We start from the raw sequence: 19219 nt of genomic DNA, 5'->3' as shown, positions 1-19219 counted from the left end.
CTCACTCAACCTGTCCAAGTCACCCTGCAACCTCCTAGCATCCTCTTTGCAGTTCACACTGCCACTCAATTTTGTGTCATCTGCAAATTTGCCAGTGTTACTTTTAATTCCATCATCTAAATCATTAATATATATTGTAAATAGTTGTGGCCCCAGCACCGAGCCATGTAACATTCTGACAGGGACCCGTTTATTCTTACTAGTTGTTTCCTGTCTGCCAACCAATTCTCTATCCATGTCAATACCCTACCCCCAATATCATTTGATCTAATTTTCCCACTAATCTCCTGTGTGGGACTGTACCAAAGTCTTTCTGAAAGTCCAGACTACATCCACTGGCTCTCCATCCATTTTACTTGTCACATCCTCAAAAAAAATCGAGAAGATTAGTGAAGCAGGATTTCCCCTTCATAAATCCATGCTGACATGGACCAGTCCTTTTACTGCTATCCAAATTCACCGTTTTTACTTCTTTAATAATTGACACCAGCATCTTCCCCACCACTGATGTCAGGCTAACTGGTCTATAATTTCCCCGTCAACCTTGCTTATCCAGAAATAGCAAAATTTGCAGCTATGATAGTAACAGCCATACCACTGATCTCCGCACTGTTCTCCGCACTGAAAATAATTAAATCTGATTTAAGGGCTTCAATGAAAGAGGATCTGGCCGAAGCAAATCTGTTCCTAAGGACAAGTTATTACTACATTTTAGGTATGTACTTGTGTAGCAAACTTACTACCTATGCATATACCTTTAATTTCTATTGCACTTGAGATGTTTTTGGTCATAATTTAGCCATTTAGCTCATACCTGTGGCCTTTGTTTAATACATTTTTGAGTAATGCTTTTACATTTTTTATTTAAATCAATGGAATTTTAATTTTGTTATAGTCCTTTCTGTATTTTTTTTTCTTTTAGCATAATGAATGATGGTTGTTTTTTTCAAGAATAAACAATAAAAAGCCACATTAGCATAGCTACAAGCATTAGACTAAAAACTTTAAGGACAAGGGTTTAAAAGGTAGCCTGATGATTCATGTGGTTTTACCGAAATGCCATCTTGTGTAATGTCATCATAGCAGATTTAGAATTATTATCCCTGGGGGTCAGGGTTGAAGTTGGTACACAAGAAATCAAGGAGTCAGAGTAGGGTGTTTTGGGTATTGACTCCACTGCCCTGGTTTGAGTTAAAACCAGGGCTGTAGAGTCGATACCCAAAACACCCTATTTGTTTTGAATTTGATTTTCAGTTTCAATTCCTATTCTTACCATTTTGAGAACTAACTCCGTACATTCAATTACATTCCAGTTAGATAATAAACTTCGCAAATCTGAATCAGGAGCAAAATAAATCCAATTTCTTACTTTGTGGTTCCAACTTCTGGAGAATTGGCATCGCGCTGGTGACAGTTACTGCCATAATGGCCATCACACCTTTCTCTGTTGCTTCACACAACGACCTTAGGTAGGGGTGATTCCCCTTTGTGCTGCTATATACAGAAGTTACCATGTTGTACGCAGTACTGAAAAGTGGCAAATGGGCCACTCTAACAAACGCATTCTAGGAGGGAGACAAAAATTCAGAATAAAATGTTTTCCTGCAGACACATCCCTTTCCCATTTCTGCATTATTCAGGTATAGATTCTGTCTTCATACCACAGTGCCATTCTTGACATTTTTATACTCCTTGGCAATCATTAACATCAGACTATTTGCTGAAGCAAGGTGAAAAAAGTTTAAAGTTCAAAGTTAAATTTTGGAAATTAATTCTCAGACACAGCCCAGGCATCTTCCAACCCACTAAAAACAGAAGCATTTCACAAAAGAAATTGAGTGGGCTTCAGAAAACCCTTCATCCACCATCCTGGTAGAGTGGTAGACCAGGTTCAGATCTGGAGATACCTTGAATTGGGACCAACCAATTACTTAAGTTTAAAGAGGCTTGGGATACAGAGCAACATTTAACATTATATTTTAATATGTTATTTTGGTCACAGTTTACAATTGGAATTACTATTCATTCTGAATGTGTTAAAATGGTGCTGTGCACATGAAGCATTTGAGGACTTGACCCCAAATGTCAAGACACGAAATCACACTTATTATTAAGGAAACACTTGTAGTAATTTGAAAATTGCTGGTCAGAAGGTCCAAGCAGAATAATATTTAATGAATTGTACCTGAGACATTTCCACTGCCATCGAGATATCAATTTCCGCTCTATAAGAAAGTAAACATTAAATGTCAGTTCAACGTAGTGGCCCACAGCATTTTGTGCTTGTGTTCGGTAAAAAACAGCATTCGCAGTTCCCTCCAGCACACGAAGTGTCTCATCGCGGCCAGAGTTCATGATCGAGGTTGCTGAAGCAAACCCGAAAACAAGCCGCAAATCTACACTGACTTAAACAAAACAAAGATTCAACAAGGCTACATCTGCAAACGTCTCTACTAAGATTGTTAGGGCATGCGTACCAAACAAGTGGAAAAGTGGTTCACAGTCCGGCACACCACGACTTCAACACCGAGCGGACCAGTGCTGATCAAAGATCTTATAGCGAAGCTCTTTGATGCTGATCCCGGATCTGCGAGTACCGCCGTCCCTGCACAAATCCCGCCCCACTGCCATTGGGCAAGATCCGTCCCGTCCGTGCGCGCCGCCGATGCAACACCTTCCCCTGTGCGCGCCGCCGATGCAACATCTACCCCCTGTGCGCTGCCGCCGGCACCACTCCAGTATTCACATATGTCCCCACATATATCACATAACACCCCCTAGCAGCGCAATCCCAGACACCTATCACTTTCTGTGTACAAAACCTCCCCCGCAAATTTATTTTAAACTCTGTCCCCCTCACCTTATAGCTATGCCCACGGATCTTGAACATTTACACAATCTGATCGTCTACCCCGCCTATCCAAAATGTTGTATAATTCCATCAGGTCACCCCTCAATTTTCGACTTTCCAGAGAAACCAAGAGCGTGAAAACATGGTGAAAACGGCGGAAATCGGGGGGGGGGGACGTCCCTCCCATGTTTTGAGTGGTGGGGGACAATTCCCCCTCCCCCCATGTTTTGTAATCCGGATTTACAAATTCGGTGAAAAAAAACGATTAAAATCTCCGCTTTCAGCGACACAATGGGGGTGTCACTGTTAAATTCTATGGAATTGTGGTACAGTAGTTTGAAGGGTAGTTGGTTTCAGTTTTGAAGAGATCACTGTTGCTGAAATTACTCATGGGATTTTAATGTTTATTGTGGCTACTTGTAAATTGCTTTGGTTGTTGTCAGAGGCACATTGCCTTTTCCACATGCAATAATTGATTACACCAACAGATGATCAAGGTCAAATTAGGCAAGTAGATTCATCTCAATACAAAGTATATTTACCAATGGCTCCCATTACATAATTATCTAATTAATATTTTATTCAATTCATGTGCAATGATTTAATTAGGATTCATTAAAATAAAATCCATACTACATCATATTAAAGAGGTTAAAATTATTGATGAAAGATTGTTACAACATTCAACTGAAATTTAAGGTCACTGTTAAGTTTAAAATCATCTAAATATACAAATATAGAACATAGAATAGTACGGCACAGGAACAGGTCCATCAGCCCATAAAGAACATGCCAAACATGATGTCAAGTTAAACTAATGTACATTAATCAACCTTGTGCATCAGTCTATGAAAGTAAGCATGCAGGTACAGCAGGCAGTGAAGAAAGCAAATGGCATGTTGGCCTTTATAACAAGAGGAATCGTATATAGGAGCAAAGAGCACCTTCTGCAGTTGTACAGAGCCCTAATAAGACCACACCTGTAGTATTGTGTGCAGTTTTGGTCCCCTAATTTGAGGAAGGACATTCTTGCTATTGAGGGAGTGCAGTGTAGGTTTACAAGGTTAATTCCGGGGATGGTGGGACTGTCATATGCTGAAAGAATGGAGCAGCTGGCCTTGTACACTCTGGAGTTTAAAAGGATGAGAGGGCATCTCATTGAAACATATAAGATTGTTAAGGGCTTGGACATGCTAGAGGCAGGAAACCTGTTTCCGATGTTGGGGGAGTCCAGAAACAGGGGCCACAGTTTAAGAATAAGGAGTAAGCCCTTTAGAACTGAGACAAGGAAACACTTTTTCTCACAGAGTGGTGAGGGTGTGGAATTCCCTGCCTCAGAGGGTGGTGGAGGCGGGTTCTCTGGATGCTTTCAAGAGCTAGATAGGGCTCTTAAAAATAGCAGTCAGGGGATATGGGGAGATGGCAGGAACGGGGTACTGATTGGGGATGATCAGCCATGATCACATTGAATCGCGGTGCTGGCTCGAAGGTCAAATGTCCTACTCCTGCACCTATTGTCTACTAGACTAAGTGGGACCCGTTGGGTCCCATGTTCACACGGGAGGGCTGGTTTCCCGACGCAATATTCCACCGCTCCACCAATTCCAATATTGGTGGCCAGTGGGGGGGGGCTTTCTGGAGTGCTGGTATGGGTGTTGTTGGCTGCATGGAATGCTGGTCTCCAGAGGGCTAGTATGGATATTGTGGGCCAAAGGAATTCTTGGGGTGGCAGCTCAGTCCCTCAAGCCTGATGTGCCGGCAGCTCACTCACGGCTGGTGGGCTTGCAGTTGACTCACGGCTATTCCTTGAAATTCCATTTCAAGCAGAGTGCAAGGCCGCCAAATTCAAATCCATATTTCTACCATTTCAAGCAGGGTGCAAGGCCACCAAATTCAAGTGCAGTTTCTTATCTCTTCCAGCAGGGTGCAAGGCCACAAAATTCAAGAGCAGTTTCATACCACTTCAAGCAGGGTGCAAGGCCACCAAATTCAGGTTCAGTTTCCTACCACTTCAAGCAGGGTGCAAGGCCACCAAATTCGTGCAGTTTCCAACCACTTCAAGCAGGGTTCAAGGCCACCAAATTCAAGTGCAATTTCATGCCACTCAAGGAGGATGCAAGGCCACCAAATTCAAATGCAGTTTCATACCATTTCATGCAGGGTGCAAAGACACCACATTCAAATGCAGTTTCATACCATTTCATGCAGAGTGCAAGGCCACAACATTCTAATGCAGTTTCATACCATTTCAAGCAAGGTGAAACCACCATGAAACCACCATAAAACCACACAAAACACCACATAAAACACCACACACATAGTTCATTAGACATTCAGTGTGTTCAGTTGATTCACAGCTCAGACAGAGTTGTGACCTCTCCCTTCCCCATCATACAGAGACTGAGCCACACCCAGATTTCCGGGTTTTATAATCCCTTCCCTTGCCACCGGAAAAGGTATGGCCTTCATGGCGTGATCGACAGGTAAGAGATTCTCAACATTTTTTAAACACTAAGAGCACTTTATTTTTCATTGATGGGAAGAATCCTCTGCACCTGATCAGCGGAGGGGGACCGAGTAAGATGTCAAAAATCACAGCCGTAAATGGTAGCGCTTTACCTAAAATCAATATAGTGCAAACAGGAAGTTGTCATGTTTAGACAAACAACCCTTTGCAGTGCCTTTTCACTTTGACCCAAACCAGCCCAAACAACCCTTTGCAGTGCCTTTTCACTTCAACCCAACCCCCCCCCCAAACAACCCTTTGCAGTGCCTTTTCACTTTGACCCAAACCAGCCCAAACAACCCTTTGCAGTGCCTTTTCACTTCAACCCAACCCCCCCCCCCAAACAACCCTTTGCAGTGCCTTTTCACTTCAACCCAAAACCCCCTCAAACAACCCTTTGCAGTGCCTTTTCACTTCAACCCAAACAACCATCTACAGTGCATTTTTACTTCAACCCAAACAACCATTTGCAGAGCATTTTTACTTCAACCCAAACAACTATTTGCAGTGCATTTTTACTTCAACCCACAAAACCATTTGCAGTGGCGTAGAGCCAGGCTGCCAAATGAAGTGCGAGTGAGGAGCGGCTTGGATTGGTTGGCATTGTGGCGTCAGCAGCTGGTAAGAGCCGTTCAGATCTTAAAAATTGAATTTTGTTTGAGTTTTGTTATCAATTTTACTCAAATCTGGGGAAATAATTGACCAAGAATGTGCGAATGTAAAAGTAAAATTGCTAGCGAAATGGTAAAAATGTTGCCGTTTCCTAGTGGTTTGCGCGGAGTAACGAATCAAATGCAAAATGCCGTACACCCACATACCCACAGAGTTTTAAAAGTAGAGATAGATAGATAGATAGATAGATAGATAGATAGATAGATAGATAGATAGATAGATAGATAGATAGATAGATAAGTAGGTTATATGTGTAGGAAAGAACTGCAAGTGCTGGTTTAAATCGAAGGTAGACACAAAAGAGATGGGTGACGTTTTGGGTCGAGACCCTTCTTCAGACAGAAGAAGGGTGTCGATCCGAAATGTCGCCGATCTCTCCAGAGATGCTGCCTGTCCCGCTGAGTTGCTCCAGCATTTTGTGTCTACCCATGAGTAGGTTATAGTTTGGTTAACCCTGGAGCTCACATACTGGGGAGCATGTGGAAAATGGCCAAGATAGAATGTAGTTAAAATAGCTAAAGCTGAAACATTCTGCTGAAAAGCAAGCTTTCTTATCAGTAGGTGGGAGGTTAGTCCTTTGCAGTCCAGTCTAGGTTCTTCTCTGTTGCAATCTTACATTACAGATGCTCTTGGTCATTGTGTTTAGGAGGCAAGTCTCCCAAAGATTAACACATTACCTCTTTTACGAGGGGACTCAATTTGGTGAGTAGAATCTGAACATTTATGATATATACATGTTAGATATATGGGAGGAAGACCAAGAAAGTCAAGATTAAAGTTAACTTCAGGGAAACACAAAGTTGAAAGGTTATGAAGACATTGATTAATGATGGTTTATTTCAACTACACAAGTAACCATTGTGTCATGAGGGTATAAAAATCCCAGTTACTTTGGTTTGTTGAAGCAACTTGAGCTTGCTCACACTGTTTCCTGAAGTACATCGCTAAAGCCTTTATTAAACGGACTTGTTCGATAGACTCACCACTGATTTATGAGTTGTTTTATTTTGTGTATGTGCCTATCCGAGTAAAGTCAATATAGGGTACGGGTATAGTACAACATTCCCTCCTACATCACCTAAAGGATGAAATAGTGGTCATTAAAGAATTCCATGGTTCTGGTAATGTAAATTACTCAACTATGGATTTATGTTATGACACATTAAAAATTATTCAGTACCCACGTAATCAAAGAACACATTACCACAAAGATCCTGGTAGCAATAACCTTAAGGTTATTTTTGTTGTAGCTGTGCATTGTTTCTCGTTTAAAAATAATTTAAATTTGCTACTGAAAGCCACATTTCAATCTGCTTCCACCATCTGTTCAGACAAAGAATTACAGGTCATAACAATGGTAATTTATTTGCACATACATTATGGTGTAAACAAGTACATGTATATTTTGTATCAATAAGGTCTATAAATGATGATATCCATCATTGCCTTCAATGAGGCACTGATAGGGTTTGGTCAACAAAGGGAAAAATATTTGAAAATCAATAGCTCAGACTGGTACATAACTTCTGTCTACCAGGCTACAGTGATCTATGCCCTCTTGTATGCGTCTAGGAACTGGGCAACCTCCTGCAGGTATCACACCTTACTGGAAAATTACCTCCAAACCCACTTGAAGGGTAAACACAACAATCCTTTCCCAAGTCATTGGATACAGCATTAAGGGCTGAGCTTCTCGGAATTGATGATACATTGTTTCCACTCCACACTCCCAAGTTCGGCATTGTTCCCATGCCCATCGCCACCCTCCCTAAATAGACATTTTGAGCTCTGTAATGGTAAGAGATGACCAGACAAAAAGAGCAAAATATTCTAAGATGGTTAATGTTAAGGGCAGGTCAAGTTTGGTAGGGTGCTGGTGTTATGTATAGGCCTTTGGCTTGAACATCTCTTGATTGTGAAAATCAGCATGACATTTGGATAATTTGACAATGTTGGATAATACCTTTACCAAACATGAAGTTCCTCCACAAAGTGATTGATCATTATTTTCAAACTGAATTGCGATGTTTACCATTGACACCTCTCTCCCTTGAAAAATATCCTGTTTCCATGGCTCTTTGACATCAAGTGCAGCTAGACGAATGGCTCCCATTTGCATTTTGGCACTGTGCAATTTTACCAAATGGTTTAACTCTGACATTAATACTTGGGTCCCCGCAGTGGCTGCCTCACCAGCAGCTGTTAGTCCTTTAACCCTTTTTGTTATTTTTAGTGTGTCTAAATGTGTGCTTTAAATGTTTCTTAGTATGTCTTATGTCATAATCCAAACCAATACAGACTTTGTTTAACGTTTACATATTATTAATATCTAGGGTCCCGGGGTCCCAGCTATCAAAATAGATGTGGTCCTCATTTATCAATTACGTATTAACACTGCTTCTAATTGTTTATTTTTAGTTATAGATAGAAAGAGAGGAAAGAAAAAAAAAGAATGAAAAAACAGAGTAAATTATCAATAATACAGTTTAGGAGATGTTTCCGTAGGTAAGGTCTTCGACATCTCCATAATCCACGTTTTAACTGTGGGGGTTGTTGGGTTTTTCCAAACTTTTAATATTAATTTTTTCCCAATACTATAATCAAGGAAATTTATTTGGCTTGTTGTAAGTTTTAGGCATTGTTCTGATATTCCCAATATTATTAGTTTAGGGTCGGGATCCAATTGGATATTAACAAATTCGGAAACAATTTTAAAAATATCCGTGCAGAAATTTTTAATTTTTATACAATTTACAAAAGTATGGGTTAAATTAGCCGCTGAATATTAACATTTGTCACAGACAGGGGAGATATTAGGAAAAATTCTATTTAATTTTGTTTAGAATAATGTAGTACTTTAAATTATATTAAAAAATGTCTAGCATTTAACGAACATTGATGTATGCGTCATAAACTTTCATCCCAAATATCTTTTGTTATAGGTTGAGCTAATTCATTTTCCCACGCTTGTCTATATAATTCCGTCGACGGGATCTCACTATCTAAGAGTGTTATAAATGTGAGATATTAATTTAACTGTATTAGGGTGTTTATTCAAACATTCATCAAGAGTCTCTGGCTCTCTAGTTCTGTATTCTTGTGTATGTGATTTAACATAATCTCTAAGTTGTAAATATCTAAAAAAATTATTTGAATGTAATCCATAATTCTGTTGTAACTCCTGAAATGAAAGAAAAATACCTTTTCTATAAAGATGTCCCACCTTTTTAATTCCATAATTTTCCTATTGTACAAAACCTTTATCCAACACAGGTTTAAATGAAGGATTATTTACAATGGGGAGAGAAAGTGATAAATTATCCAATTTTAATGTATTTTTTAATTGTTTCCAAATTCGTATACCACTGTATATTATAGGGTTTTCACTATAGGATTTTTAATTCAGTTTTGTAGGAGCTTGTAGAATCGGGCCAATTTCAAAAGGCAAACAATCCTCCTTTTCCATCATTAACCAGTCTGGTCGCTGATCCATATCTTCCAACCAAAAGTTCATATTTTTAATATTGACTGCCCAAAAGTAAAATATTTTTTTTATAAAACTAATAAATCTAATCCTCCACTCGTCTTGGATTTACATAGATGTTTTTTACTTATTCTATGATTCTTATAATTCCAAATAAAACTTGTGACAATAAAATCAACTTAAAAAAAAATGTTTGGGAGATATATCGTGATTGATTGAAAAAGGTATAGTAATTGGAGAAGAAAAACATTTTTAAGGCATTAATTCTACCGAGCATTGAGATGGGAAGTGTTTTTCAATATTGAATATTCTAATGCAGTTTGTTAAGTAAAGGTGGAAAGTTTAGTTTAAATAAAGAAGTATATTCCTTGGTCACATAAATTCCTAGATATTTACATTTTTCATTGACTATTTTAAAGGGGGATTGGTGCAATATACATGTTAAATTCCGTTATTGGCATAATTTCACTTTTATTCCAGTTAATTCTATATCCCGAAAATGAGCCAAATTGAGTTATGAGATTTAGCAAGTTTGGAATGCTGGTTTCCGGATTTGTAATATATAGTAATACATCATCTGCATATAAAGAGATGTATTTTTAGTATTATACCCAAATATTTTTGGGCGGGTTCTAACACTTTCTGCCAATGGTTCAATAGCAAAGGCGAATAATAACGGGGATAACGGGCATCCTTGTCTACAACTTCTAAATAAATCAAATTTTGTTGACAACATTTGATTTGTCATTATTTTAGCTGTTGGATTAGTATATAAAAACTTAACCCATGTACAGAACTTCTCACCCAGTTTAAATTTTTCATTCATCGAAAATAAATAGGGCCATTCCACTTAATCAAATGCTTTTTCAGCATTTAACGAGATAACTGCTAAATCTACATTAGCTATTCTATTTAAGTGTATAATGTTAAATAATCGTCTCAGATTATAAAATGAATACCGTTTTGGAATAAAGCCTGTTTGATCGGGGTGTATTAATTTATGAATCACTAAATTTTAGTTAATATTTTCTGATCAGTGTTTAAGAGAGCAATTGCTCTATATGAACCTGGGTCCTCAGGGTCCTTATCCGTTTTTGGTATAAGTATTATTGTTGATTCATTTAAAGTTTCTGGTAATTCCTGGTGAGTAAAGGCGTAAGTATATAATGTCTGTAGGTGTGGAGAGATCAGATCATAACTTTTAAAATAAAATTCACTATTTAAGCCATCAAGGCCTGCGGACTTTCCCTTTTTAAAGATCTAATAGACTCTTCAATATCTTTTACTGATATTTCAGCCCCTAATAATTTCCTCTCTTTCAGATCTAAACCTGTAACATTACATTTCTGTAAAAATGATTCCATTCCTGCAGAACGCTCTGTCGTTTTCGTTGAATAAAGTGTTTGATAGTATTGAGAAAATCTATCATTGATATCCTTGGGTAATGTTAGTATTTGTTTGAGTCTTTGGTATTATATCCCCGAATATTTGGATGAATTCTTATATTTTCTGCTAAAGGCTCTATCACAAGGGCAAATAGCAGGGGTGATAATGCACATCCCTGTATTGCCCCTTGATAATTGAAATTTTGAAGATAATATGTTATTGGTTAGTATTCTTGCCATCGGCTTGTCATATAATAATCCATACAGACTTAATGACTATGAGATTTTTTTTGTAGCCTCTGCCTGACCCTCCACTTGAACTTGAACTAACTTATCAAAGAACTTATCAAAAGACTTGGAATCTGATGAATAATATTCAGATAGATTAGATGCAATGTAAACAAATAAATAGGGGAAATAAATGATTATATAAAGTTTTATTTTAATGTCTATCGTTTCACTGTTTATTTGGTCAAATTATTTAAACAATGAGTGAATTACTTATGATAATGGCGTGCTAGTGGATGACAGTGTGACAGTCCACCCACCCATCCACACACACACACATCCGTCCATACGCACACTTCCATGCATGCACACACACACACACATGCACAGGTACATCCGCACACACACATTGGTCAGGATGTGACATTTACATCAGAAATGAGACAGGACTCTTACAGGTCTGTCACCTAGCCTGGCTGCCTCAGTCCCATTGGCCACTAGATGGCGCTTACTTTCCAGATCGCATTTTCTAATTAATTAAATTGATTAATGTGCAACTTTTGGCACTGACGAGTTATGACATCCTTCTCAATTATATTTCTTCTATACCTGTGGAAAATCTCATGTACTTCCATGACGTGGGTCACAAAAATCGATTTCTAGACACATTTTTGATGTTCGGCCCACAGCCTTATTCCTCTGTTTTGACGACTTGGAAAAGATCATCCACTCATTTATCTCCTCCTGCCTTGATTACTGCAACTCCCTTTACACTGGCATCAGCCAAACATCCCTGTCCCGCCTGCAATTGGTCCAAAACACCGCAGCGAGACTTCTGACGGGCACCCGGAAAAGGGACCACATCAGCCCGATTTTGGCCTCTCTCCACTGGCTCCCAGTACGGTTCAGAAACAATTTCAAGCTACTCCTTTTAAGGGCTTGCCCCCATCTACATCAGACATCTGCTAACCAACCTTACTACTTCCAGGTCTGTCAGGTCGGCCGACTTGGGATTATTGACCATCTGCCGATCCAGGCATAAGCGCAGGGGCGACCGCGCTTTTGCGGTTGCAGCACCTAGACTATGGAACAGCATCCCTCTACCCATCAGAACTGCCCCCTCTATCAACTCTTTTAAGTCTAGACTTAAAAATTATTTTTACTCACAAGCGTTTCTTGAGGTCCTCTGAGGGAGCACTGTATGTATGTATTTATGTATGTATTGTTAGATCTATGTACCCTGTTTGTAGAACGTTAGTACTTGCACGGATGTAAAACACTTTGGTCAACAAGAGTTGTTTTTAAATGTGCTATAGAAATAAAATTATTAATATTATTGATAATTCCTAATACTCTCTTCTAAGTTGATCTTCCTCTTACGCTATGCCTTCTGGATCCTATACTGGTCCAGGGATTAGCTATGTGTTTTCTGGATGAACCTTCTCTTGTCTGAGATCTATTTATTGTTCGCCTTCGTTGAATCCTTTGTAGTCTCTGAGTTTATATTTTTCAACCTTGGAACGTGTGTTCCCACTTCCTTCTTTGGCCATATGGATTTCCTGAGCAAATTACAACGTGTTGGGAGATTATATTTGCTGTTTTCCCAAGATGGTGTCAATGATGGGTCTGTGTAATTGACTAGGTTACACCCACAACTCTGCAATTTCTTAGTTTTGAACCTCTGTCTCACCTGCTTGTGCCATTTGATGGATGTGAAGGAGATTCCAGTATCTGGATTTCCTTGTGCAGGAAATCTTCTTGGATTCCCCGTGACCAAAAATTTTAAGGATCTTTTTTTGGTTCTTTTCTCAACTACACAGTGTGAAGTGTAGATGGATTCAATGGTGGGGAGACTGGTCTGTGCGATGGACTGGGTTGCATCCACAACTCTGAAATTCCTTGCAGGTTTGATCCCCGTCACACCTGGAAGGTCTGCAGGTGTTATTTGATGGATGTGAATGGGATTCCAGCAGCTGGATTTCCTTGTGTAGGATGTGAAGAAGATACTGGATGTGAAGGAGATATCTTCTTGGATTCCCCATAACCAAGAATTTTAAGGATCTTTGTTTGGTTCTTCTTTTCCCACACCAGTTATAACCATGTACTAATCCTCTGGGAGCCAGGTCTCTCTGACAGTTCTTATAGAAACATATAACAATCTTATAGAAACTTATACAATTCTTAGAGGATTGGACAGGGTAGATGCAGGAAAAATGCTCCCAATGCTGGTGGACTCCAGAACCAGGGGTCACAGTTTAAGAATAAGGGGTAGGTTTTCAGGACTGAAATGAGGAAAAACTTTTTCACCCAGAGAACTGTGAATCTGTGGAAATATCTGCCACAAAAGGCAGTGGAGGCCAATTCACTGGATGTTTTAAAGGGAGAGTTAGATTTTGCTCTTGGGGCTAGTGGAATCAAGGGATAAAGGGGGAAAGGCCGGAACGGGGCACTTCTTTTTCTTCTTTCGTGTGGCGTGCACAGCCTAAAGTTGTAGGACAACTTGTTCTATTAGAAACGTCGCCTATTTTCTTCGCTCCATAGATGCTGCTGCACCCGCTGAGTTTCTCCAGCAATTTTGTGTACCTTCGATCTTCCAGCATCTGCAGTTCCTTCTTGAACACTTGTTCTATTAGATCTTGTTTGTGCACCTCGAGTTGATTGCATTAGTTGAAACAGGGCGGACTGAAGGTTGAAGGTTGCAATCTTCTACCCCAACGGGGCACTGATTGTGGATGATCAGCCACGATCATTTTGAATGGCGGTGCTGCTCAAAGATCATAGATGGTCGTTGGCGCTGCTCAAAGGCGCCTGTTCTCCATGTTTCTACGGTTCAGGTAATTGGCCCTTTTGTTTCTGCCAACGGAAAGGGCGCGGGCCAGCGCGCGCTCGCCGCCTCGACCAATGAGAGCGAGGAGCCGGCTCCCGCCGCGCGTCACCGCCGAGCTCTGATTGGCAGGCGAGCGGGCGAGCGAGCGGGGAGACGCTGCGGGCGGTTTGAAGCGGAAACCATCGAGGCGACGGTGGCGGTGGCGGTGATGCTGCTGCTGATGATGATGATGCACAGGAGCGGGTGAAAGCAGCCGGACTGTGCTGCTACAGGAGCGGGAGCGTAAACATAGTGCATAGAAGCGAGGAGACGACCCAGGAGGAAAGGAGAGTGTGATGCATAGGAGCGGGTAGCGCCGGAGCCGCACGGATCAGACCGCTGTGCAGTGCAGTGGAGCGGGTCGAGTCGCGCCGTAGCGGACCGGATCAGCCTGTAGCCGCGCACAAGGCTGGGAAGACCGGGTTGGACGCTCACGGGCTGGGCTGGGCTGGGCCGGGCCGGACCAGACCGCGGTGCGCTGGAGCAGGGTCGGAGCCGAGCAGCGGCCGAGCTTTGCGTGGGTCGGACCGGGACGTGGTGGGCCGCGGATGGCGGGAGGATGGCGAAAGGAGAGCCTGTGGAAGACGCTTTTGGTTCTTGGCTTCACGCCGCCAGGAGATAAGCTGCGAACGGCGAAGCGCCCCGTCTTTGGCGCGTGAGTTAATGCGTGCCCATGTCTCTCAACTTGTAACTGTCCGAGAGTTTACCTTTAGTGTGTTTTCACGTGTACCGAAGTACAGTGAAAAGATGTTGTTTCATTTTGACCAGTCCAGCCAGTGGAAAGTCTGCATGATTACAATTAAACCGCACTCGCTTCCTGCCGGCTGTAAGCGTCCTTTGTGCAAAGACGGAGTTGTGATAAAAGTTCTCCCAGCTGAACATGGCGACTAATCCCTCTAGAGGTGGACACAATGCTGGAGTAATTCGGTGGGACAGACATCTTCTTTGGAGAGAAGGATTGGGTGATGTTTTGGGTTGAAATCCTTCAGGGGCTGTCCCACTTGGGCGATCTAATCCGTGAGTTCTGGCGATTTTGCCCTCGACTCATACTCGCAGCATGGTCGTATGAGGTCTTTGTAACTCTCCTTCATGCTCGAGAGTGGTACACGAGGCCTCAGTTAGGTCACGGCATATTTTTCAACATGTTGAAAAATGCCCATGAATAAAAAATGGTTGCCATGGGGGAAAAAATTGATACTTTTTTTACTCGTAGGTTTAGTCGTAGTAGGTCGTCATGTTATTCGTAGGTAATCGAAGGTAGTCTTCATCATAGTCAAAAGGGAGGTCGAAGGAGGTCATTTTCACTCTCCGCTATTGGGTGTCCACTTTTCCCGAAGTTAGTCGAAGCTGGTCTTCAAAATAGTCGGAGGTATTCTACATAGTCGAAGAAGATTCAACATGTTATTTTTTCAAACTCTTTTAAACTCGCCAATTAGGTCGTCCAAGTGGGTCAGCTCCTTTAGGCTTGAAAACCAAAACTAATCCATTCCTTCTCTCCAGAGATGCTGCTGCTGAGTTATCCAGCATTTTGAGTCTATCCTCAGTGTAAACCAGCATCTGCAGTTCATTAATTATTAATTTCTCCTCTGTTTAAAGATCAATCCAAGAGTGTTGGTATGTTACTCGCTCCAGCAGGCCCCTTGTTTTGTACAGCCACGAGTAACTGCAGATGCTGGAAACTGAAGCATTAAATAACTAACCAAAGGTACTCCGTGGGTCGAGCAGTATTTGTGGGTTGAAAAGAATGGGCATGTTTTGGGTTCAAACCCTGCATCAAAACCACAGATGCAGTCGGATCCGTTGGGTTCTTCCAGCGGATTGTTGGCCCTTGTGTTATGTTCATTTTGGTTCTGTTAGCTCTTATTGAAATTGAATAATGAGTCTTGGGTCTTCCATTTTTATCTGTTTAGATTTATTATGTGTAATGAGGTACATTATTGTTATGTGTAATGAGGTACAGTAGAAGTCCAGAAACTGGCCAGAGTTTTAAGAATAATGGGTAAGCCATTTAAAACGGAGACGAGGAAAAACGTTTTCTCCCAGAGTGTTGTGAATCTGTGGAATTCTCTGCCTCAGAAGGCAGTGGAGGCCAATTCTCTGGATACATTCAAGAGAGAGTTAGATAGAGCTCTTAAAGATAATGGAATCGAGGGATATGGGGAGAAGGCAGGAAAGAGGTACTGATTGTGGATATCAGCCATGATCACAGTGAATGGCAGTGCCGGCTCAAAGGGCCGAATGGCCTACTCGTGCACCTATTGTCTATTGGGCTTTGTTTTGCATGCTATCCCCAACAGATCTGATATAATGTACATACAGTGCCCTCCATAATGTTTGGGTCAAAGACCCATTATTTATTTGCCTTAAAGGGTATTTTCTTAAAGGGTATTTTTATACGTTTTGGTTTCACTATGTAGAAATTACAGTCGTATTTATACATTGCCCCCCCCCCCCCCCCCCCCCCCCCCCCCCCCCCATTTCAGGGCACCTTAATGTTTGGGACACAGCAATGTCATGTAAATGAAAGTAGGTCTGTTTAGTATTGTGTTGCATATCCTTTACATGCAATGACTGTTTGAAGTCTGTGATTCATGGACATCACCAGTTGCTGGGTGTCTTCTCTGGTGATGCTCTGCCAGGCCTATATTGCAGCCATCTTTATGCCAAGCTTATGCTTGTTTTTTCCGGCTAGTCCCCTTAACATTTCTCTTCAGCATCTAAAAGACATGCTCAATTGGGTTCAGATCAGGTGGTTGACTTGGCCACTCATGAATTGACAATTTTTTAGCTTAGAAAAACTCCTTTGTTGCTTTACCAGTATGTTTGGGATCATTGTTTTGCCGTGGAATTAAACAATGAGTTTTGAGGCATTTGTTTGAACTTGAGCAGATTGGATGGGTGTGTCTATACCTTTCAGAATTCATTATGCTACTACCATCAGCAGTTACATCATCAATGAAGATAAGTGAGAGTACGTTTAGCAACATACATGCCCAGGCCATAACACCCCACCACCGTGTTTCACAGATGAGGTGGAATGGTTTGGATCTTGGGCAGTTCCTTTTCTCCTTAATAGGTTGCTCTTGTTATTTGCTCAAACTGTAACCTGGCCATCCTATTTTTGTGTCAAACCAGTGGTTTGCATCGTGCAGTGTAGCCTCCATATTTCTGTTTCTGAAGTCTTCTGCAGACAGAGATCATTGACAAATCCACACCTGACAATCACAATTTCTGATCTGTCGGACAGGTGTTTGGGGATATTTCTTTATTATAGAGAGAATTCTTCTGTCATCAGCTGTGGAATCCATGTGTCCCAAACATTATGGTGCCCTGAAATGTATAAACGTTGCTGTAATTTCTACATGGTGAAACCAAAATGTATAAAAAATACCCTTTAATAAAATCTGACTGCACTTTATCCGCATATTTTTTTTTTTTGTCTATTACAAATCTCAAATTGTGGAGTACAGAGGCAAATAAACAAATGATGGATATTTGTCCCAAACATTGTGGAGGGCACTGTAAATGCGATCAAGTCAAATTTATGTAGAATAGATACTGGGCAGAATATAGTTCTGAAAATCTGTTGCTGTTCGTGGCTAAGCTTTCAGTACAGCTGATAATAAAGATAATGTAATTTCTTCAACAGGAATATGTTTGACAGACCAAATGTGGAAGCGTTCCAAATTGTTGTGTACTATTTGTTCTTGCAATTGGACCAGACACGTGCCAATTTTGTCTTCAGGTAAGATTAGTTTAGTTTACATCCACTGATCCAAGTAAGTAGTTGTTCCAAAGAAACTTTGTTATTGGAAAATCAAGTTGTTAAAGTAATTGCGTCTATAGGGAAAAGGGAGTTGCGGGCTCGACAATGATAATACCGTGACGCCTTAACGCCCACGTTAGTTTTGCGCCAGCAACCTCACAAGAAGGTCCAGCTGCAAGAGCTCAATAATTCCAAGGTCAGGTGCATTAATTGGCCTTATCTGCACACGGGTTATGATTAGTGAGAATGAAGGTAAAAAGAGGCTTCTGGAATAAACGAGACATACGTACCTCGGTGACTGCCCATCACCATCCCCCCCCCCCCCCCCCCCCCACCCCCGGACACTTATTATTTTTTTTATTCAAATCGTTTGCTATGTCGCTCTTCAAGGGAGATGCTAAATGCATTTCGTTGTCTCTGTACTGTACACTGACAATGACAATTAAAATTGAATCTGATAAGGTGTCTTCCTCAGCTAAGTGTCGTTTGTTTAAGGGCCTGGCCCACTTGGGCGTCATTTGCGCGTCCAGTAGTTGGCGTGCGAAGATTTGGTGATTCCAAAATCCTGGGGCGCCGCGCGTCACTGCCTACGTCACCACGCGCGCGTCACGAAGCGTAAATGATGCCACATCGTGACGCTTGAATTATGTCGCGCAAATAATGCCTAAGTGGCCCTTGTGGCTACGGGGATCAGAGGGTATGGAGAGAAGGCAGGTACGGGATACTGAGTTGGATGATCAGCCATGATCATATTGAATGGCGGTGCAGGTTCGAAGGGCTGAATGACCTACTCCTGTACCTAATTTCTATGTTTCTAAGTGGGACAGGCCCTTTACCGTATGTCGTGGGATTTAGTAAATTCTACTGCAATGCTGTACTTGTAGAGGACAATAGGCAATAATTAGCAATAATGAACACTATTTCAGCCCACCATCCCTCGAGGTCGGTTACAATGAGGGTTTATTGTCTGTTACCTTGTTTAATCGAGTAACATTAAACAAATGTCAATAGAAGCAATTGCTTGTGTGAATTTCAATGACCACCTTCGGTGAAACTGACGGACTGTGTTCATGGCAGACAATGGTGTCTGATTACTGCAAGGATGTAACATTTTTTTCCCCCCCCAAGACATTTTCGCAAGACAGTTTTTATGCAGTCAGCCTGCGTAATGTAAATAGTGTTTCCTAGTTGCATTGTATCTGCAGTGCTCTCCATAATATTTGGGACAAAGACCCGTCATTTATTTATTTCCCTTTGTGCGCCACAACTTGAGATTTGTAATAGGAAAAAAAATCACATGTGGTTAAAATGCACATTGTCAAATTTTAATAAAGGCCATGTTCATACATTTTGGTTTCTCCATTAAAAAAAGTGTTTATAACTACTGTGTGTACCCCCCCCCCCCCCCCCCCCCCCCCCCCCCCCCCCCCCCCCCCATTTTCAGGGCACCATAATGTTTGG

The 19219-nt window shown here is 41.3% G+C and overlaps 2 protein-coding genes across 5 annotated transcripts in view; one reads left to right on the top strand and one right to left on the bottom strand.

Moving 5' to 3' along the window:
* The window catches only part of LOC129695434 (perilipin-2-like), a 29340-nt gene extending 26700 nt beyond the window's left edge, over positions 1 to 2640 (bottom strand). Inside the window, exons 1-3 of the mRNA XM_055632383.1 lie at positions 2478 to 2640; positions 2186 to 2225; positions 1370 to 1565 (exon numbers count right to left, since the gene is read on the bottom strand). Of these exons, the coding sequence (XP_055488358.1) occupies positions 1370 to 1565; positions 2186 to 2206 (217 nt within the window). The 5' untranslated portion in view covers positions 2207 to 2225; positions 2478 to 2640. The remainder of the gene's footprint in view (positions 1 to 1369; positions 1566 to 2185; positions 2226 to 2477) is intronic.
* Positions 2641 to 14073: 11433 nt separating this feature from the next.
* Positions 14074 to 19219, top strand: part of haus6 (HAUS augmin-like complex, subunit 6) — a 42503-nt gene continuing 37357 nt past the window's right edge. The window contains exons 1-3 of one of the 4 annotated variants that reach the window (XM_055632380.1): positions 14074 to 14647; positions 15589 to 15697; positions 17642 to 17737. In XM_055632380.1, coding sequence (XP_055488355.1) covers positions 17646 to 17737 — 92 coding nt within the window. In that variant the 5' untranslated portion in view covers positions 14074 to 14647; positions 15589 to 15697; positions 17642 to 17645. The remainder of the gene's footprint in view (positions 14648 to 15588; positions 15698 to 17641; positions 17738 to 19219) is intronic. The other 3 variants (XM_055632377.1, XM_055632379.1, XM_055632381.1) reach the window with 3 other exon arrangements.

Source organism: Leucoraja erinacea, chromosome 3 (assembly GCF_028641065.1).
Source record: "Leucoraja erinacea ecotype New England chromosome 3, Leri_hhj_1, whole genome shotgun sequence".
Lineage (NCBI taxonomy): Eukaryota > Metazoa > Chordata > Chondrichthyes > Rajiformes > Rajidae > Leucoraja > Leucoraja erinaceus.
The sequence above is the reverse complement of the archived record's forward strand: the minus strand, read 5'-3'. Positions and strand labels throughout refer to the sequence as shown.